This window comes from Eleutherodactylus coqui, chromosome 3, assembly GCF_035609145.1.
Source record: "Eleutherodactylus coqui strain aEleCoq1 chromosome 3, aEleCoq1.hap1, whole genome shotgun sequence".
In the NCBI taxonomy this organism is placed as follows: domain Eukaryota; kingdom Metazoa; phylum Chordata; class Amphibia; order Anura; family Eleutherodactylidae; genus Eleutherodactylus; species Eleutherodactylus coqui.
This window is the reverse complement of record NC_089839.1, coordinates 175,082,168-175,104,682: the sequence shown is the minus strand read 5'-3', so window position 1 is coordinate 175,104,682 and position 22,515 is coordinate 175,082,168. Positions and strand designations below refer to the sequence as shown.

The following is a 22,515-nucleotide window of genomic DNA, read 5'->3' as shown; positions in this document are numbered from 1 at the left end:
CACCAGTCCCTATCCAAAACGCATGCACACTATAGGGGTGGGGGTGTAGGGAAGAGATAGCTAGTGAGAGAATAACCAGTTTTCAGCTATCTTTCGTGTATGACCACACAGTGCCCCCTTATATGTAGTAGGTGTAGGGGCGGCTCATCTTCAGGTAGAAAAGCCATTGCATACTAAAATGGTCACCCTTTTTTGCCATTTGTGTACAAAAGTTCTGAAATTCTATTCATACATACGAAGGCTCCGGATGAACGGTTCAATAACTTTCTCCCAGATTAAATGGGAGAGCACAATGCAAGTCTCCCGGAAAGGCCCTGGCTCTTAAATCTCTGCATACATTGGCAATTTGCAAAATCACCACCTTCTATTTTAACCAAAAAAAAAGTGACGCAATGAACTGCAAAATATACATAAACTTCTGAAACAGGTAAAATCTGGAAAAGAAAATGTGATTTAGACATATTTAAAGCAAGCGTGGTCACGTGGTGGCACCATCAACTTGGGAGTTTAGTAATGATGATTTTCAGGAACACCCAAAAAATAAAAACACCACAAACGTGAAATGAAAAATGAAATGTATCGTGCAAGAAGGAAAATAAGTCTTCAAATCAAAGAGACTTCTCTTGAGGGTCAATAAAAAAAGGTGATTGCTGTGATTTTTTTCTTTAGCTTGAAAAAGAAAACATGTCATGATGTAATAAAGAAACAAAAAGGAAATGATCAACGTGGCCGAGAGCGGCGCAAGCAGTCCCAAAAAGTGGCAATGTCAATTTCTGGCATGGAGCAAACATCGCAGGAGAGAGGACCGGTTATATAGAGATGAATATATATACCGAGGGTTCATGGCTTGGAGGACAGGCACTAACAGCCTGTTGCTGAACCACTACTGGGACTTCATCTGTAGCCTGGTATGGTGGAACAAAAAGGTCAAAGAACACTTCATTATGAAACAAGTAGTCATCACAAATCACGTAACCAGGATTGTATAAACGACAGACAAAAATCATAAGTATTCAAGACATTTTTAGCTCTTCAAGCTTTCACCTTGAAGGCACCATTAAGGTATAAAAAAAACCAGTAATCATAGGTTTCAAGCATTCACTACATTTTTAAACCTTCAAGCTTCAACCTTGAAGGTGTCACTCAATATTTGAGAATTCAATAGTTAAATTCCCGACACCCGTCACACATACATGCACGCACCTGCTACAAAAACTGTGAGGAATGCTCAATAGTTAAACTCCCCACTCCTGGTGTCCAAAGAATTTATGAGACACATAGCACCAACAGCTATCAAGACCCCACCGGACACCACTGGTAAGCTTAACTTCGGTATCATCAAGTCAGATTGTTCACCATCAATGAGATTTTTAATCACGCGGACCACCACCCATCTCCGATTGGCAAGCACGCACCAATATCCAGTTCTCCACCACATTCAGCTCGGAGAGTGCTTCCCATGGTTTTTCATGGGAAACTTCACATTGCACTCGTGCGCAACTAGCACATGGTAAGATGCTGCCGCCGGCCCCATTGAATACAATGGGTGATGTCAGGGCACTCCCAAAGATGGAACGTGCCGCTCATATGCATGACTCTTCAAAAGCATAGGGTCCATATTCATGCAAGACTTGTGCACCTTGCAACGCAGAAGTCTCGTGCGAGATGCTCGCGCATGTGAAATCGGCCTAGTACACATCTACAGGATGGCCACAGAAAAGTAGCCTGCCACCACACTTATGAAAGTAATCTAAAAGAAAATTAAGCGTTACCTTACCTAAATAAGGATTTATACCTACCTCTACGCAAGGTATTATTCTATACTGTCTGATGTACAATTCTCTTGCTTTATTCCCCCTCTTACTATTCTATACCTCCATTCTTTTCTCCCTCCCTTATTTACATGTATTGCATGTAATTTGTTTTCTGCCATGTGTATGCATCTAGCCACTTCCAACTGTCTGATTAAGAGGCACAATTCTTCATAACATAGTACCTGCTGGTTCAATAAAGTCTGTATTTAACCACCACTACTGTGTTCACTAGCATCCCAATGCAGGTCATGCCACAGGCTAACTAACCTTTTACCCCTTACATACTTGTTGCCCACAGATGCCAACACAGTCTTTGGTTGATCAGCGTTAGTAGGCTGGCAGCAACCTTCAACCCTACCATGTTAAAATGAGTGCACTAAAGATTTTTGCACACATGTAACAAAACAATCCCCTCTATACCATCAGTGGCCCCCGACTTCTAAGGGTCCTTTCAGACGAGCAGATTCTCGTGACGTCAATGCTAACTCATGCGCACTGGTGCAGCCTGTTTAGACAGGTATATGCATCGTTGGCCTGTTCAAATGAGAACCATTCAGTCCCTGTATAAGCAAAGGAGAGGGACTGAGCAATTGCTGTTTAAAGTGAAGTGAATGACTCTCGTTGGTCGTTCAATCGTTGGCTCACATTTAGACAGAACAATTATCGTTCACTTTTGCTCGTCACTTTCGCAGTCTAAAAGCACCCCATTCTACTATGCCCTTTTGTTTTTCTCTATTACCAAGTCTGAATGATTTAATAGTAGAGAAATAAGGGAATGATCAATATAGCCGAGAGCGGCTCAAGCATTCCCAAGAGGTGGCAATGTCAATTTCTGTCATGGAGCAAACATGGAAGTAGAGAGGATCAGTAGAGATGAATATATATACCGAGGGTTTATAGGCTGGAGGGAGGGCACTAACAGCCTGTTGCTGAACCACTACCGGGACTTCATCTGTAGCCTGCTGTGGTGGAACAAAGAGGTCAAAACACACTTCATCAAAAAACGAACAGAATTCGATCACCACAAGTCACTGTTTCCAGGTTTAGACAAAAGACAGACAAAAATCAGAAGTATTCAATATACTTTTAGCTCTTCAAGTTAAAACCTTGAAGGCACTATTAAAATATCACAAAAAAATAAATCATAAGTTTCAGGTATTCACTAAAATTTTTACCCTTCAAGCTTCCGCCTTGAAGGTATCATTCAATATTTGATATAGGATTCAAGTATTCAGTATATTTTCGGGCTCTTCAAACTTTCATCTTGAAGGCACCACGAAGGTATCACTCAACATTTCAATACTCCATATTTAAGCCGACCCTTTCAGTGCCCAAAGAATTCATGAAGCACACAGCACCGATGTCCATCAAGAACCGCCACCACCCCCCGGCCACCAATGGTAAACAACTTCTAGTCATATTGTTCACCATTTAATGCCAATATCAATTATAGGGACCACCACCTATCTAAGATTGTACAGCACACACCAATATCCAGTTCTCCACCACATTCAGCTCATATCAAAATAATCCATGAAATCTATATCATTTAACTCCCACTAAGAAACAGAGCAATTATCCATTTCTATGCTACAAGGAATTCATTATAATTTACTAATTCAACTTACGAACTTTATGATGCTTTCCAAAGAGCAAGATTCAGACTTTTATATGCAATTATGCTTTTTATCTACTTCAGTATTTGTATATATTGACAGATTTTTGCTTTTAGATATATTTTTCCATCTATTTCGAGGTATGTTGTACACTTCTATTCTCCGAAACAAAAAATATTTAACCTTGTATTAAAAGGTTTTTATTTTGCATTTTTTATGGACCGCCACTGAACCCTATTAAGTGAACTTGACAAAACTATGGTGAATTATGTGACACCTTACCTGAGTAATGTTTTATACCTTACACTATGCAACATTTTATTTTATGCTGTCCAACATAAGTAATTTTTTGTTTTATCTTGCTTCCGCTATAATCTCCATTCTCTTCTACACCCAATCCCACCGCTATAATCTCCATTCTCTTCTACACCCAATCCCACCGCTATAATCTCCATTCTCTTCTACACCCACCACCTTCCCTTATTTTCTTGTATTGTCTACAATTTGTTTTTAATTTAACTGAATGAATGAATCTAGCCACTTCCAGCTGTCTGATGAAGAGGCACGAAACCTCAAACGCATTATCTGCTGATTCAATAAAATCCTTTTAACCACTATTAGTGTGCCTACTAGCACCTAGATACACGTTGCGGCGGACCCTGCCCCCCCCCCCTTCCCCACACAATTCTTGTCCATTGGCTAAGATTAGCATATCTAGACTGGCAGCTCCTCAAATCCTACCACATCAAAACCATAGCACTGAAAAATTTTGCATGGCCACATACCAAAACCAACCATCAACAGCCCCTCCCCATCTCTGAGGAGCTCTGCTCTCTTTCTACCACTAAGCCTAGATGATGCAATTATAACTGAATCATTGAAGTGGCAAGGATCAGCTCAAGCATTCCCAAGAGGCGGCAATGTCAATTTTGGTCATAGAACAAACCCGGAAGGAGAAAGGTTCAGTTATATAGAGCGGAATATATATACCAAGGGTTTATAGGCTGGAGGGAGGGCACTAACAGCCTGTTGCTGAACCACTACTGGAACTTCATCTGTAGCCTGCTGTGGTGGAACAAAGAGGTCAAAACACACTTCATCAAGAAACAAGGAGAATTCAGTTATCACAAGTCACTATTTCCAGGTTTAGACGAAAGACAGACAAAAATCTTAAGTATTCAATATACTTTTAGCTCTTCAAGCTAAAACCTTGAAGGCACCATTCAAGTATCACAAAGGAATAAATTATAGGTTTCAGGCATTCACTACATTTGTGACCCTTCAAGCTTCCAACTTAAAGATATCATTCAATATTTGAATAGGTTTCAAGTATTCAGTGTATTTTTGGGCTCTTCAAACTTTTACCTTGAAGACACCACGAAGGAATCACTCAACATGTCAGTACTCCATGTTTAAGCTGACCTTCTCAGTGTCCAAACAAAATTTGACACACACAACACTGACAGCCATCAAGACCACCAGATTGTTACCCATTAACACATTTCAATCATGCATATCACCCCCAATCTCCGATTGTACAGCACACACCAATATCCTGTTCTCCACCACATTCAGCTCAACATATCAAAATAATCCATACAATCTATATATAATTCCCACTAAGAGAAACAGACAAATTACCCATTTCTAAGCTATTAGGAATTCATTATAAACTACTACTAATTGATTCAACTTTTATCAAGCTTTCCAAAGCACGAGATCCAGCCTTGATTTATGTGCAATGATGCTTCATCTACTTCCACATGTTTATAAATTGACAGATTTTTGGTTTTAGATCTTTTTCAATCTATATATTTCTAGTTATGTTGTACACTTTTTTTAACTATGTATGCATCTCGCCACTTCCAGCTGTCTGAAGAGGCACAAAAGCTCTAAAAAGCACTATTGGTAGGTTCAATAAAGCTCTTGAACCACTATTTGTGCGCCCACTAGCACCTAGATATACGTTGCCGCGGACCCTAGCCTTTCACCGCTTACACTATTTTTGTCCATGGACTCCCAAGACAACCTTTGGTTGATCAGCGTATCTAGACTGGCAGCTGCTCAGTCCTACCACATCAGAACCAAAGCATTGAAAACTTTTGCATGCCCACATACCAAAACAATCCCACATGTACCATCAACTGCCCAAGAGGCGTTAATGTCCATTGCTGTCTGAGAGCAAACATGGAAGTAGAGAGGATCAGTTATATAGAGATGAATGTATATACCGAGGGTTTATAGGCTGGAGGGAGGGCACTAACAGCCTGTTGCTGAACCACTACTGGGACTTCATCTGTAGCCTGCTGTGGTGGAACAAAAAGGTAAAAAACACTTCAGCAAGAAACAAGAAAAATGCAATTATCCCAAGTTACCATATCCAGTTTGTCAAAAAGACAGACAAAAATCATAAGTATTTAATACATTCTTTAGCTCTTCAAGCTTTCACCTTGAAGGCACCATTAAGGTATCACAAAAATAAATAAATCGTAGGTTTCAGACATTCACTACATTTGACGCTTCAAGCTTCCACCTTTAAGCTATAATTCAATATTTGAAATAGCTTTTAAGTATTCAGTATTTTTGGGGGCTCTTCAAACTTTCACTTTGAAGGCACCATGAAGGTATCACTCAACATTTCAATTCTCCATATATATAGGCTGACTCCATCAGTTCCCAAACAAAATTTGAGACGCACAGGACTGACGTCCATCAAGGCATTCCCCTGCCACCACTGGTAAGCTCAACTTTCTCATCAGATTCTGTCAGCCAGATTGTTTACCAATTAATGCGAGTTTCAATCTTGCAGACCATCACCTATCTCCGATTGTAAAGCACACACCAATATCCAGTTCTCCACCACATTCAGCTCATTTCAAAATAATCCATGAAATATATATGTAATTTAATGGCAATTAAGAGAAATAGACCCAGTTCCCATTTCTATACTAAGTTCATTATGAATTTACTACTAATTAAGTCAACTTTTATAAACTTTATGATGCTTTTGGAAGCACGAGATCCAGACTTGATTTATATGTATGTACGTATGTATGTATTTGTTGTATGTACTTTGGGATCTCTGTATTGACATATATTTGTCAATCTATATAACTTTTAGAGGTGTGGTACTTCTATTCTGCTATATATAAAATATGTAACCTCTTATTATTTGGACCTTTTATGGACCCCCTCTGAGCCCCATTAAGTGTACATGACAAACTATAGTAAATTATGTGGCATCTTAAACTATGCAACTATGCCATCTGACAAACCTTTTTTTGCTTTATTTCTAGAGATGAGCGAACGTACTCGATCGAGCACCGCAATTTTCGAGTACTTCCGTACTCAGGTGAAAAGATTCGGGGGCGCCGGAGCGGGGGGGGGGGGGGGGGGGGGTAGCAGCGGGGAACGGGGGGGGGGGGGGGGAGCCCTCTCTCCCTCTCCCCCCCACTCCCCACTGCAACCCCCCCACTCACCCACGGCACCCCCCAAATCTTTTCGCCCGAGTACGAAAGCACTCGAAAATCGCGGCGCTCGGGCGAAAAAGGGGCGTGGCCGAGAAGGTTCACCCATCTCTATTTATTTCCCTTTCTCTTCTATATCTCTACTCTTCTACACCCAATCCCCACCGCCTTCTCTTATTTATATGCATCGTGAGTATTTAGCCACTTCCAGCTGCTTTATGAAGAGGCACACCAACTCAAAAATACATTATCTACTGGTTCACTAAAATCCTTTAATCCCTACTTGTGTGCCCACTAGCACCTAGATAAACGTTGCATCGAACCCTAGCCTTTTACCCATTACACAATTCTTGTCCATGAATTCTAAGACAACCTTTGGTTGATCAGCGTATCTAGACTGGCAGCTGCTCAATCCTACCACATCAAAACCATAGCCCTGAAACTTTTTGCATGTGCACATGCCAAAACAATTCCATCTATACCATCAACAGCCCCCCCATCTCTGAGGCACTCTGCCACCTCTCTAATCCACCACTAAGCCCGAATGATACAATAGTAAATAAATGAATCAACATGGCCAAGTGTGGCTAAAGCATTCCCAAGTAGTGGCAATGTCAATTTCTGTCATGGAGCAAACCTAGAAGTAGAGAGGATAGGTTATATAGAGATTAATATATATACCGACGGTTCATAGCCTGGAGAAAGGGCACTAACAGCCTGCTGTTGCTGCTGAGCCACTACTGGGACTTCATCTGTAGCCTAGTGTGGTGGAACAAAAAAGTCAAAAACACTTCATTACGAAACATCAAGCAGAACGCAGTCATCATGCTCATGTATGGGCAGAAGTCACAAAATCGTAGGTTTCAAGTGTTCGGTACATTTTCTAGGTCCCTTGAGTTTTTATCTTTAAGGTACCATGAAGGCATCACTCAACATTTCTACACCAACAGCACTGTTCATTCACCAAACACTATACACTACAATTAGTATATATCAGTCACGTACCATAACCGTGAAGGGGCTGTTGGGGATGTCCACTCCACCAAAGCGGACATGTATAACATAAGGACCGGTTTTAGCAGTGGTGTAAAAGATGTCATAGGTGCCATCCTCATTCTCGATGACCTCTGCTTCCGATTCTAGACCATCTGGATCTAGTATGCTGCAAGTCACCTTTCCTTTTCCGGCAGTTGTTGCATCAACCACAAAACCAACCTCTTCACCGGTCTTCACAGCAGGTTGGATACCAGGCCCTGGAAATACGGAAAGTCATTATAAATAACATTCGCCATTCGCTTTCTGAGTTTCTCAATTTGGGGTGTGACTGGAAGTTTCACATTTTTGTAACAAAAGAGAAAACATTTGCCATAAGAGATAACAAGTCTACTGTTCTAGAAAGGAGCAGGTGTAGGAATCTAGTCACCACCACAGCTTCTTGCAGGATTGGAGCAGTGTGGACAGGGCTCTTGTGCTGGACGGGGGACTTGCAAGGTTCATATGCAATTTGTGTTGAAAGAAAAAAAAAATTAGGGGCAGGATTTTTTAAAATTGTATAAGTCCCAGAAAATCCATTTAAAGTTTAGTATGGACAAGGGGTTGCCAACTGTATAAGTTCCTGGGGAGTGCATAAAGATGAACCTTATTTTCCAGACACTGGAAATGGTCTAAGTCATCATGATTTTTTTTTTTTAAGCTGTGCTTTTATGGATTGTGGTCACCATAATCATTTTACAGTGAACACTGCCACAGTAGTACTCTGGAGTGCAGACATCACTTATAATTCTTTATAATTTATTGTGGATTTCCAAATCTGTACATAAAAAGATATTAGCCGCCTTGTTATATCATACAGAAGAAATAAAGTTGGCAACGATGAAGTAATATTATGGGTCTAGCAAGTACCACTAAAACCCTAGATGTCAAAACAAAGTGAAGTTTATATCCAGCCTGGAATACAATTTTGCTCAAAATTCATTTTGCCAAGATTTCTCTATAGTAGTCGGAGCTTTGTTTTACTAATACAGAGCTTGAAATCCTCTACATAGACATTACAGTAGATTCAAGAGATACAATTCTGGTAAGTATCATTAAAAGTATTTTCCCTCGGCCTAGAGTTCATGGGGATTTCGATCCAAAAAACATTTCTTTGAAGTTCTACTGATTCCTATGGAAGAAATTTCCACATCAAAAGGAGGGGAGAAAAAAAAAGTTGCAACATGTCCCTTATTGATACAATTATATTAGCCACACAGAATGGGGCTAATCTGTGGCAGGGCAACCGAAGTCTGGGGCTCAGCCTAGTATTTGTGCCAGATTCTATTGCAAATTCACAGTGGATTTTTTTTCCCCTCCAAGAAAAATCTCCCGTATGAACATCCCCTTAGTAGGACTGCTGACTGCATACTACTTATGTATTAAAGCGATCCTCCAGTCTTGGGACAAAATTCTGTCCCGAAACTGGAGGAAGGGTATATATTTTACCTGCTGCTGTTCTCTGCCAAAATTCCACTGATCCACAAGTCAAGGACCCAATTTTCAGCTGTCCAAGACGGCTGCTTCAATTCTCTAACTACCAACGCACTGCTCTATAATTTATTGGGTGTGGATTTTAACGGTTTGACTGCTCTTGGGAGAAAAAAAACAAAAACTGCTTATCCTGAAAGGAGAGCAACCATGGCAATTCTACTTAATGATCACCTCAGAAAGCAGATTAAATGCAACCCTCCATTTCGGGACAAACTTCTGTTTCAGGACCTAAAGGGCAGGGCAATATATTACCTGCAGTCTATTCCTCTGATCTGCTGGCTCCAGCTTCCGTTTTTGGCTGTCTAAGATGGCCGGCACAATCTTCAGACTACGTGATTGCCCACAGTGCATTGCTAGTGTTAGACTACTATTCCACTAATTGCTCTCCGATTGGTCCGTACTGATCACATGAGCAGCTCTTGCCAATCAGAAAGACAAGTACAGTGCATTAGGTACATTGCTGCAGCCACCTTGGATGGCCAAAAGCAGGGCCCGAAACAGGCAGATAGGAGGGGCAGCAGAGAACTACAGGTAAAAAAAAAAAAATACTGCAAACCAGGCTGTTCTAGCCCTTAAGAAATACTAGAAGGGCCGACAGAGGCTCCAAATGCATATGTGAACGGAGACTAAAATTTTCTGTTTATCCCCAGGCACAGTTTCCTTGCCAACCTGCAGCTAAGAGCTGCTTTACAAGTACCTAATGTAACGTTTCCTGACAATGCACCAGCACTTGTGTTATGTTAATAACCACATGTTATTATGACTAGTGTAGGTTCATGAATTCAGGTTATACCAGTTTTACAGGTCATATACTGATCATTTTCAGCAGTAAAATGTTACACCAGTAGAGTGCAGACGATCTACTCAGAACTTGAGCTACAGGGTCTGTCTAATAGGACGAGTATTGTTGTGTTCATTAGCGTTGGCAGGAAAACAAAAACGATACATGACACTGTGGTTTCATTGGAGCCAGAGACATGATCCTTCTGAGCCAAGCAGTAGCACTGACAGAGCTCATAGATGTAATACCTGCTGTGTCTCTACATTTGGCTCTTCAGGGGGTTGTTTAGTATGTGTAATTGTTCCCACTTGTATTAGGGTATCTAAGGTATTGATAGCAAGAAGTCATCTTTAAAAGAAAGTTTAAAAAGGGGTTGTTATGTTTTACCCTTTTCCATAAACACTACTAGGTCTGCTAGAAGTGTTAATACATAAATGGACATTTAAAGGGTATGGCAACCTTTGTGCTTGAAAAAGCAATACACATCTTAACAAGTCCCTGCAAAATAATGATGCACTTATCGGTCTTTTGCATTGAGTTTTTCTTCTCATGCATTTAGAAAGCCTCACACTTGGTTTGCAGGCTCTCCTAGATTCAAGGTTCGGGGGCATTCACAACCCTGATCAGATGGCCTCTCACATGAAGCTGCACAAGCTTAGCTTCCCCTCTTCACTTTCATAGACTGTGTAGAATAACCACGCTCACGCAATACTACACAGCTATCTCATCCCCTCTGAGTAACTACTGGTCTGCTCCCCCTCACTGCTGATAATGGCAGGAAACATACCCAGAGTAAATTACAGCCCTTTGTAATAGTAGCTTTCTCTGCTCTGTCCTCCTAATCATTTTCACGATCACCAGCACGATCTTTTACTTCACCCCGGGCACTGTCATGGAAAGTCAGTAATTACACTTAACACGGAAGCAGGTTAGGGGAGCGGCTGAGAAACTACGGAGGACTAAAATCTTAGCAAATACTGTCAGTCTGAAGTGCATTGGAAAACCATGCAAGCGTAGAAAATCAAATCAGAAATTTTTAATGAAGTTCCAAAAAGTCTGTTTCCCAAAAACACAAGGAAAAAAAAAAAAGGGAAAGATAGCTTTTAAATGCCTGTGTGTAATACTAATTTGGCCTGTAGTGGCCGCTGCAGGGGAAAAGCAGCCAAGGACAACTTCCTAAAATCAGCAGCTTAATACAGGTCTCCAAACCAGGACCCATAGCAATCAATGATGAAACAACCCCTTTAAAAGAGAGTATTGCAATTCTCAAAAGCTCCTTTTTAAAAAAAAAAAAAAGAAAAATTTCCAGTAATAGTCAAGATCATACCTGCAGCGGTACACTTGCTGGCATCTCCTGAGGGCACTGCACGAATTCTATACGGAGAGTAAGGTATGTCATCACCACCATATTTTACAGCAACTTGGTAGCGCCCAGTTTTATCAGGAACGTAGGATACGGCATAAGTTCCATCTTTGTTGTCCAGGATTTGCGCCTTCTTTGGTTTACCTTCTTGATCCTAGCAACAAGGATAAAAAAGAAAACCCTCTTAAAAACGATCTTCCAAAACCTAATAAAATGCACATGATAGAAACAACCCAAATCACAATATTTTTACAATAAAATAAACAGAAATGAAAATTACAGCTCCCTTGGAAGCCAAAAAGGGATCATCTTCAGTTACAAGCGCATGTTTTGAGAATTTGCCCGAGTGTATCCTTTGTCCATCTACACAGATTTCTGAGAATATCCCCCAGGCTTAAGTTTTCCTTTAAATCCTAAACAAAGAGCAATGTTTCTCATTACACATGATTTACACTTGGTAACTAGCAAGAGGGAATAGCATTAAATCCCCAGCATCCTGCGATGGTGGACACTCACAACTAGCGGAAATATACAGCTATCTTAAGCGCTTGTTTGATGCCCAAAAATATAACGTGGTGATAAATTTGAAGAAAGGATCGTTCAATATTTATTTGGCCTTGTACTAAATATTTCCTTATAAATATGTGGAGCTCTGTATCTGAAAAAAGATGTTCCAGAAGAAATAAAAAGTATATTATGAAACCGCACAGAATAACCTATTCTTAGATTAAATATACACTCTACATGGGATGTCATCGGCTCCACATATATAGTGACTAGCGGATATATCCGGCCTCACCCGAGTTAATTTGATACAGGTGTTTACACAGAAAATTTTATGAAGTCGCAGTTACTTTAGAGTAACCGAGGAATAAAATATGTATACACCTAGAGGAGCGTTCTATTCTCCTCAGGCTGCATATATCCATGTCTCTCTGCAGAATGTACCATCCCTCCCACTCTCCTCATTTAGGACCAAAAGAATGCTCGCGACAAATTTCACGCTTGTATGACACCGAGAAGTTACATTACATAGGGGTGCACTTACTTTTGCACTTAGCATTGAATAATCAAGTAGTGACCCTTTTACTTTTCCTATTTAAGACCTTAAGAATGGTCGTGCCAAATTTCATGTTTGTATGACACTGGGAAGTTAGAGAATTAGATTAGGTACATTACATAGGGGTGCACTTACTTTTGCACTCAGCATTAAATAATTGAGTTGAGACCCCTTTACTTTTCACATGTACGACCTAAAGAATAGTCGTGCCAAATTTCATGTTTGTAAAACATCGGGAACTTGGAGTTCGGTCGGTCACGGCTTCCACGAACTGACATGTAAAAACAGCTGCAGTGACATGCGAAGATAGAACTCGTTAAGTTTTGAATGCACCTTATAGATGTTTAAATATGGGCACCATAAGTGACCCTAGTCAATTTGCGTGACACTCCAGCTGTAGTATGGATAGAGAAATCTGTTACTTTTGCACCATCCTTTTTGAAATCACCCAATATACTACCTTGTTATTTTGCAAGGTGCCATACGGCACACCTAAGTATATGGGCCTAGTTACGACTGTAATTTCTGCAGCCCCCATTATTTTACCAATACTAGACTCAAGTTAATGAGTAATTTGTCTGACCAGTTTAAATGGGTTATCAGGGCAGGGAAGAAGAAATAAAAAGTTTGAAGTCAGCTCAGAGTACAGGAAAAAAAATTCTGCGAGCCTCACCTGATCCCCCATTGCCCTTATTTTTCCAATGTGCCTTACGTCAGGGCTACAGCAAGCTAGCAAACAAGTTATTGACATGAGGGACATGTGACCGCTGCAGCCAGTCACTGACTCACTTCAGCAAGCAATTAGCTACAGTGGTCACATGTCCTGAAAATAAAGAGCAGTGGGAAACCAGGTACGAGCAGAACAGGAGCAGCAGGGGATTGGTTGAGACTAGCGTCTTTCCCAGCACTTTCATAGGATTTAAAATTTTTCCTATCTGAAAAAGCCCTTTAAGTGGCACGCGTAGCATACAAATGTTCTTACAGTTCCGTATTACGGACCTGAAGATACCTAGTGTCCTGCTGAATTGTGCCTTCAGATGCATTGTAGTATCCCACAGAAGCTTTGCTTCTGTATAGGATTACCACAGTCATGTGCCAGGGCCCCAAGGGGCATTATCTGTGACATGTGGCCCCACATATGGTGAAAGAAGAGAAGAAAACAAGGGCTTATTTGATCTCTTGAGAATAAGATTGATTACAGTTATTTTTTAATTACAGAAAAAGATCTATAACTTAAAACTGTTTTTAGGCGGAAAAATGGACATCCCGATGGGGCAATAATAAATTAAGAGTATAAATAGATCCAAGTTCCTTTGTATTGAAGTGTATGGGAATAAGAAACATTTCAAGAATTTAAAAAGCCCTAATAAATTACTTACAGTTATCTGAACAGCAAGATCTCCTAAGCCGGCATCCTTAGCATTCACAGCAAAGTCAACAGGAAGGCTGGCAGGAACGCCCTGAGCGCTGAGACCTGGGCCATTGGCTGTCACTTTGTTGGGTTCATGTGTAGGAAGAACTTTAACTTTGAAAGGACTGTGAAGAAAAAAACAACACTTTACTAAGTGCACTACAGAGGACACTAAAACTGTAGGTAACATAGTATGTCAGGCGGAATGAAGACAATGTCCATCTAGTCCAGCCTGTTTATCCTCCTGTGTTGTTGATCCAGAGGAAGGCAAAAAACCTTAAGAGGCAGGAGCCAATTTGCCATTATGGAGTCGGGAAGGAATTTTTCAGACTAATCAGACTAATCCCTGGATCAACCCCTAATAGTTCCTACCTGCCTGTATACCCGGATTAACAATTAACCTAAGATTAATATCCTGTAATATCCTTCCCATCTAAAAAAAACATCAAGTCCCCTTTTAAACTCCTCTATGGATTTTGCCATCACCACTTCCTCCGGCAGAGCATTCCACAGTCTCACTGCTCTTACAGTAAAGAACGCTTTTGTGTGTTGGTGATGAAACCTGCTTTCCTCTAGACGTAGCGGATGCCCTCTCGTTACCGTCATAGTCCTGGGTGTAAACAGATCAGGGGAGAGATGCTTGTATTGTCCCCTCACTTATTTATACATAGTTATTTGATCACCCCAGGTTTACATCACGAAAGTTTGCCGCTGAAACCCCATCCATTGACATCCAATGGACTCTATTGGCGCGAAATTCAAATCCACGTGCACGAAAAAGCAGCAACTTGTCACTTGATGCTGATTCTGAATCCCTATCCATGTAGGGAATTCCATAAGCAGATTTGGTCATTGACAATCCACGTCGGAGCCCACGGTGTGAACGTACTCTAAAACAGCAAGGTTATCTCACAATAGCTGGGGCTTCACAAATATAGAAAAAAATATATATTTAGGGGCCCTAGTAAGGTTCCAAACTTGAAAATTATTAGCATAATGGTCATTACCATGATTTTGGTACTTCTTTAGCCACCTGAATCCCATAATAAGGTTTAGAATTACAACTTTAATGTGTTGGTGTTAAGAGCAGGGGTGTAATTTGAGGTTTTTATGCCCCAATGTAAAATCTAGCCTGTCATGAGCCATTTATAATGCTAGGGTTGGGCTGTCTGTGGCAGCCGGACATTTGGCTGCAACCTTTACGTCCTCTCTAGTCAAGCCTCCGTTAAGGGGATAACCTGGTTGGGATAAATGGTTTTTTTGGTTTAAAGTTCACCTACAGTCATGCTTGTTAAACAAATACCCGAAGTTTGGTAATACTTTAGCATTTTTCTGCTCTGTAGAGGCAACTATTTCTGAAAAGGGGATTGGAAAAAAAAAGTTGGAAATGCAATGAAATCAGCTGCCATTTAAGTTCTCAGAAGCCAGAAAAAGTGACGTAGTATAGCTAGAATTAACACTTACCTACGAGGAATCTCTTCATCTCCATACTGGACAGACACAGTGTATGGACCTTCAACGCTGGGTGTGTAGGCCACAGTATGTGTCCCATCTCCATTGTCGGTTATATCCACTGGCTCCACAACTCCTGTGGATTAAGATAAATTATAAATATACAAAGATAATAGAATGATCCAAAGTTATACCAAAAGTGACTTGGTGTGTTACACAGATATCAATGTGGAAGTTTATACTGATTATACTAGTCAAACCAGCAGGGAAATCTTCTTGCATGGTTACTTGCTATAGATATTCCAAATTCAAAATGATACCTGATAATTTTTTGAGCATGTTCTATGGTCTTTGATAAGAAGATTAAATGAACTGAGCTCATGGACTACTGTGAACTTCTAATACACTATTACTTGGCCCTCAAGAGTTTGGACCAGTATTTTCCAACCAGGGCCCTCAGAAACCCAAGCGTTCCTTGTAACCTGTTCAGAGGTTCCCCAGCAGCAGAGTTAATATAGAATGCTTCCGCCATTTCTCCCCTTTCCTTACACAAATTTTCTTCAAGTTGAAACTAGTAAGGGTTCCCAGAGTGTCCTTACATCGCCAATGTAAGGAAATTAGGAAGTTCAGGAGTTACATGTGCTCAGCACTTTCATATATATTTATAATAGACTATTGAATTCCTTTTGGACATGGAAGTTCCAGCCCTTCAGAAGTATGAAAGTAATTGTATTCCATGTGCATTTGAGTAAAACTATGTATAGGATATAATAGGGTATAGAGAAGGAATAGGTGGAGCTACCCCTGAGAACATTGTGTAGAGACTTATTGGCTTATCCAAAAGTAAGATTGAGGAATCATGGAAATGCTGTCAATCCAGAAGGTGCGCCACATCTAGTAGGGGTGGATGTGTTTATAATAAATGGATACAGGAGAGAAAAAACAAAAAACAAACTAGTAATGGCACAAACGTTCAATCCATAAAGTTTAAAGCAAATTGCACAAGTTCAACTTTCCCTCGAAATGCATTTTATGCATTTTGAATTAAGCAAAGAAACCCCTTCCTCAGTTTACCTGAAAGGGACACAGTCTTTATGAAAGATAGCTGAACACTCAGTGTGTCCTTGTAAAGAGGAGAGTGCCTCCTACACTTTAAGAAAGGGGTTTCTTTGCCTCAAAACCTTCTTTTTGCTGGGCAACAATCAGTAAAAAAAAGTTAGACTTTCACCATTTGCTTCAATCTTCATGAGTTGGAAAGTTTACGCCATTACGATTTTTTTCCCCCCAATTTTTCCATTTAGACATAAGAGGTCTACACGTTTCAAGCAAAGCTCCTAAAGGGGTTGTCAGCTTTCTACAGTTTTTCTTTAGTTATAGAATAGGTTACCATACAATTTTCTAATATACAGCAGCTCTTATATTTTTCCTCACGATCTCCTCCCTGGTGGTTTGTGGTTCCAGTTGACATGACATCACCTGGAGACCGTTGTAGAAGTGTTCTCTTTAACAGCTGTTAATAAACGTATCGGCCCAAAGAGAAAACCCACTGTCACCAGGTGATATTGCCATGTTAATGGGGTCAATTGAAAAAACAAAAAAACAAAAAAAACGCATACGGAAGTAACAGAAGGATATAAGAGCTGCTTGTCTGCAGACACTAGCAGATACGATAGGATACTGCAGGTAGTAATACGATGAAAGTTCTGTTCCTCCGTAATTCACCTATTAAGATACCTGATCAGTGGAAATTGAACATGGAGTCACAGGATACCTTTAGCGGGTCACATGACTGACGTCCATGACTATGGGGCCACTGCACTAGTATAATAAAAGGGATGAGAGCACATGTTAAAAAAATCTTAAAAACATGCATATTAGAAGACTTTGTGATTTACTATTCTGTAACTAATTAAAAACTGTAAAAGAAAAAAATGCATTAGAAAGCAGACAACCCGTTTAATCATAGCATATTAGGATTAAGAGCTTTGCTTGAGACGCCTAGGCCCGTTATACCCCATGCACAGTTTTGCTCTATAATTATGCAAGTGAAGTCAAGTTATTTTCAGACTTCTGAAGCGCTGGAACGTGTTCCTTGTTTGTAATGCTCAAACAGCAGCTTCCTGTGTCCATGCACTAAGTGGGAGCTCGTAGGCTTTCCTGGTTACATAGAAATCATTTTAAGACTTTTGTACCTTCATTGAAAGAGTTTAAGGTTTGTAGTGCTCCAGGAGAGTTTGAAAATAACACCATTTCCAATCTTTTCTAGAAAAATATATATTTTACTAAAATAGTTCCTGTTACTTTGTATACTGTCAGTGACATCTAGCTCAAGTTCCCCTGAGGGACCAATCAACATTTTCCTGCGGTACAATAATGAGTGTCTGCAGGCAGCAGTGGAGTATGGTAGAGAGTGGTACAATGAGTGTCTGCAGACAGCTGTGAAGAATGGGGGAGAGTAGTACAATAAAACAACCAATGTCATTATCTTCAGTGTAAAGAAGAACAAGGAGTCCTGTAAGTGATGATACGGCCCCCACAGAGCCCTGATATCACCCTGACTGTCTGGGATTACATGGAGACAGATCTTCTGTGGCTGTAGCTTGCTCAAATCCTTCTGTGATTAGTTCTCAAACATGCTTGAAACCACCTCCCTGCAGAGTTCCTTCAAAAACGATATGCCTCCAAAAACAGCACCAATTCTCAGTACACTTGCAAAGGACTGTCACACCAAATGTTGATTTGATTAAGGCTGGGTTCACACGGGGCGAATTTGCCGCGGAAATTCAGTGCGGAATGTCGCCTGGGCAAACCTGCATGCGGCCGCTAATCCCAGGATTAGCCAGCAATGTGCCACACGGGACGGCAAATCCGCTGTGGCTAAGCCGTCAGAAGCCGCCACTGTGGCGCGAATTTGCCGACCGCAGCATGCCCATTTTTTTTCCCGCTGCGGCCGCGCTCTCCTTTATGGGAGCGCCGGCCGCAGCAGAAGAGCGAGCAGCTGGGCCGCTTCAAAGCCACCGTGGGTTTTGCAGCAGCGGTTCTCCTGGCGGAAATATAGCGGTTTTTTGCTGCGGCCAAACCGTGAGATTTCCGCCGAGAATCCACCCTGTGAGAACCCAGCCTTACATTTCTCTTTCGTTCACTTTGCATTTTGTTAATTTACAAAAATAAACTACTTACACTTCTATTTTTGCAAACATTCTTACTTTGTAGCATTTCCCCCCACACCTGCCTAAAGCTTTTGCACACTACTGTATACAAGTAATCTACAAGTTTAATGTAAAATGGAACTACCTTTAAATGCATATTCTTCTAGAAAACATGCGGAAATGGGAATCCATTTAAAAATTACAGATGTAGCAGAGGTAAGTTTGTCATTTGGCGTAGTAACCTTTTCATCTGTAGTTTGCAAGTCATGATGCATAAAAAAAATGCAGCCTCCAAATGGCAAATTCAGCTCTACTACATCTGTACATACAGAGAAGGCAGAACACAGTTCATATAGAACTGCATAGTCCTTGTCTTTATGATGTTCCATAAAGACGACATTTTGCAATACCAGGACAGTCCCCTTAATGGAATGAAGTAATTTATTCCAGTGAGACCAGTCCTTAGTATTCGAAAGCTTTATCACTACATATATATTTCAAATGTATTAATATCACCAAAAGATCAAAGTCATTAGTAAAGAGAAAGCCCACGATGCCCAAAGCCAAATACTGGATGATTGCAAGAGAAGCGGCAGCGAGCTATCCGAGAAGTACATCCCTTATAGAAGCAGCCAACACCAAGACCTGAAAGGTATCAGCATGCACATTCAACAAAACTGGGCTTTAACAAACACGTTATGCTTGTCTTCCCACAACCTAAAATTGCTCCACAACCCCTCTCTGCTTCCGGTAATCTCTGCAGCATTTCAACACAAATAAAAAACACCAAAATCTGCATTAACAGTGCAGATTTTGACTTGAAATCAGCTGTGCATCAGCCCCTCAAAAGGCCTTGTCCAGTGTTAGGGAACATGGTTGTTTTCTTCGAAACCCAGTGCCACACTTCTGCGTAAGGGGTTTTGCATGGAATTCTAGCTCTGTTCCATTGAAGTACAAGGAAGGTGAGCTGCAATACCACATACAACCCAGACACTGGGGGTGGCACTGTGTTTGGAAGAAAGCAGCCATGATTTTCCCAACATAGGACAACCCCTTTAATTCAACGTTGCTTCAACCGCTATTGGATCCAGCGGTTATGGATAACCTACACACTGAGCCACGCATTAGGAAGCATTAAGTGGATTGAATTGTTCAGTTTGAGAGATTCTTTGGGGAAAAGAGACTACAATTAGCGGATAATTCTTTTTCCTTTTGTTCTATAATTTGACAATTTCTTCTTCATCTGTAACTTCTAGGCATGTAAAACATGTTACTATTATACATTCAAAAGCTAAGCCTGTATTGGCCGCTATGGAGTCGTACGTGGCACGTTTCTCTATTCCTTCAACAGAAAACCTCTTCTGTGAGTAATGAGAGATGTATGGCGGTATAGTATATGACTTCCTACAACTCGCAGCTTGAACAAAGCCATAATACAGCCATGTGCTGCGGTCCCAAGGCAGGCACTATCTGAACTACAGACACACTTTCCAAAGTTCCTACTAGCTTTTAAAACTGTAAGAGAGGAACTTAAACTTCCAAAAACAGAGTTAACAACAAGACTAAAAACTTTAATCTCACAGTGTTTCATATACTAATCTCATATAAGGTGACCTATAAACTAACTTTAACAGACAGAAGAGCCCATGTAACGCGGAGTGGATTCACAAAGGCTCCTGCAGCAGATTTACACTAGTCCATATTCCCCAGTGATGGCGGAAATTTCTTTTCACTTCCCAATCTTGTTAAATCCTGCGCACAAGGACCTGATTGTTTCATGTTCAGCCCAGCAATCATCTGTACAGTATGTGTCAGCTAACACCATTCAACAGGATAGCCTGCTGCATCTCAGGTGCGTTCCCACGGGGTCTGTAACACAAGCTAAATTGCCCTACAGAGCAGCAACTATTGATGTGGCTCGGGTAGAATAGCCTGAAGTCAAAGACTTGCACACATTTTAGTTTCAAAGAGTAGGGTGAACTATATACTAGAACTAGTTCTCAATCAGACACTATTGGCCTAAATGGTATCCAAATGGTCCCTGAAAATACCAAGGAAATCAGATAAAAGTTACCTATACCAGCTTGTATGGATGCCAATAGGTATTGGATAAAAAAGTTTAAAATTCGGATTTCATATACATTTTCCTCATACTATCAATAAAATTACTGTATATAAATATAGGTCATCCATGAGCAAAAAGGCATCAACCACTTTCTGTGATGCAGTGGTCATACGAGCAGCTTGGAAAATGTGAGGTTTTGTTATGCGGTTTTTGACCTGCGCACATTATCTGGCTATGTGAACACACCATCAGCTCGCAAAGTGCTTGGAATATGTTGGTGCTATGTAATTACTACAAGTCAATTAAGCAATCAGAGTTGGGGTATGTTCTATTCAGACAGCAGACACCACATTTTCCATGTGAATTCTGCCTCTTAAAACGCATCAATCTGCAGTGATTTTTGTAGAGATCTGCGTACGGATTTAGTCCCATCAATTAAGTAAAATCAGTGTGCAGAATTACAACAGTGTCACTTCTGAAAGCAGAGATGCTCGTTTCAGTGTCACAATTCTGCATGCAGATTTTGCTTATGCATAGGGCCACGTCTGCATGTGGTTCCATGCCAAAAACCACAGCAGAAAGCAGATAACAGTTAGGAGACTGCTATAAGCCGTATGGATTCTATCTCAACAGACCCGAACCTTCGTTCCGGCAGGAGATAAGTCACTCCTAGAGTTGTCTGCCGATGGCTTACACCCCTCTCATTGACAAATGTGCAGACCATGTGGAAGAGTAGTGCTGTGTCTTTGGGGTACATACACATTGGATTGTTAGCCAGTTATAGACTTGGGAACGCACCTCTTAAAATTTAAGGTAAATTATAATCTCCACTATTGAATATCGGCAGATTTCAAGCGGCACAAAATCATTGAGTCTAATGAGAAGTAGCCAGAAATAGACCAACAATCAGCACTCATCAACATTGCACTAGTTCCTGGAGCAGATGACAAAAGTCCAAACCTGGCTCGTTTGTGTCTCTCTTGAAGTCACCTTTAAAGAAATTTGAAATGGCTTTCAAGGGGCTCCGTTTTGTTGAGTCTGGCTCATTAACTAGAAATAAATGCTGTCATTATCACCACCTATTAGTACAGTGTTAGCATTTAGAATGGACATACAATAACCCAGCGCCAAAAGTCAAGTTAAAACAGAAGATGATGTACGGTGGCTGAACCCAACAGTTGGACTTTTAAAGGGCCACTCAGTGATTTTTTTTTCCTCGATTCACTACGTAACTAACCCCCAGTATATATACACACCGTACTTTTTGGACAATAAGACGATCCTAGGTTATTGATAGAAAAAAATACAATATTTTATACCAATCAAAAGTTCTCTGGTGTTCTACAGTAGTAGCAGGGCTGATGCCATGAACTGGTGTAGGGCAAGGTCTTCTTTCTTGGTGGTCTAGGGGGTTATTACTTTATTAGAGTGTTATTACAATCTGATGAAGCAAAACCACGTGTGGGTGACTGGAAGGAAATATATACACACACACACACACACACACACACACACACACACTAGTAGCTAAATTCAGTGGTATAAGTTTCCTACTGGGGAATGGAAATTCAACTGCATTATAACTGGTCATGTGACCAGATATTCTATGTGCAGTGTATTCAATGACAAGCTCCTGATCATGAGCATCATTGCTCCACTCCATGCACTCAAAGGTCAGCTTTGCATCTCTACTGAGCACCTATGAAATTCGATACCTGCTTTCGTGACAGTCTCATCCTCCATCCTCTTCCTCTGGATTAACCCTTTCCTCAGAAGTGTTGCAGCATGACTAATTTCCTAAGCTTCTTCTC

The 22,515-nt window shown here is 40.7% G+C and overlaps 1 protein-coding gene across 14 annotated transcripts in view; it reads right to left on the bottom strand.

The window, feature by feature from the left end:
- Positions 1-22,515, bottom strand: part of FLNB (filamin B) — a 190,117-nt gene that overhangs the window by 29,179 nt on the left and 138,423 nt on the right. Inside the window, exons 26-35 of one of the 14 annotated variants that reach the window (XM_066596588.1) lie at positions 21,665-21,754; positions 15,503-15,626; positions 14,007-14,163; positions 11,532-11,721; positions 7,903-8,150; positions 7,579-7,656; positions 5,662-5,736; positions 4,421-4,495; positions 2,702-2,776; positions 834-905 (exon numbers count right to left, since the gene is read on the bottom strand). In XM_066596588.1, coding sequence (XP_066452685.1) covers positions 834-905; positions 2,702-2,776; positions 4,421-4,495; positions 5,662-5,736; positions 7,579-7,656; positions 7,903-8,150; positions 11,532-11,721; positions 14,007-14,163; positions 15,503-15,626; positions 21,665-21,754 — 1,184 coding nt within the window. The remainder of the gene's footprint in view (positions 1-833; positions 906-2,701; positions 2,777-4,420; positions 4,496-5,661; positions 5,737-7,578; positions 7,657-7,902; positions 8,151-11,531; positions 11,722-14,006; positions 14,164-15,502; positions 15,627-21,664; positions 21,755-22,515) is intronic. The other 13 variants (XM_066596575.1, XM_066596577.1, XM_066596576.1 and 10 more) reach the window with 13 other exon arrangements.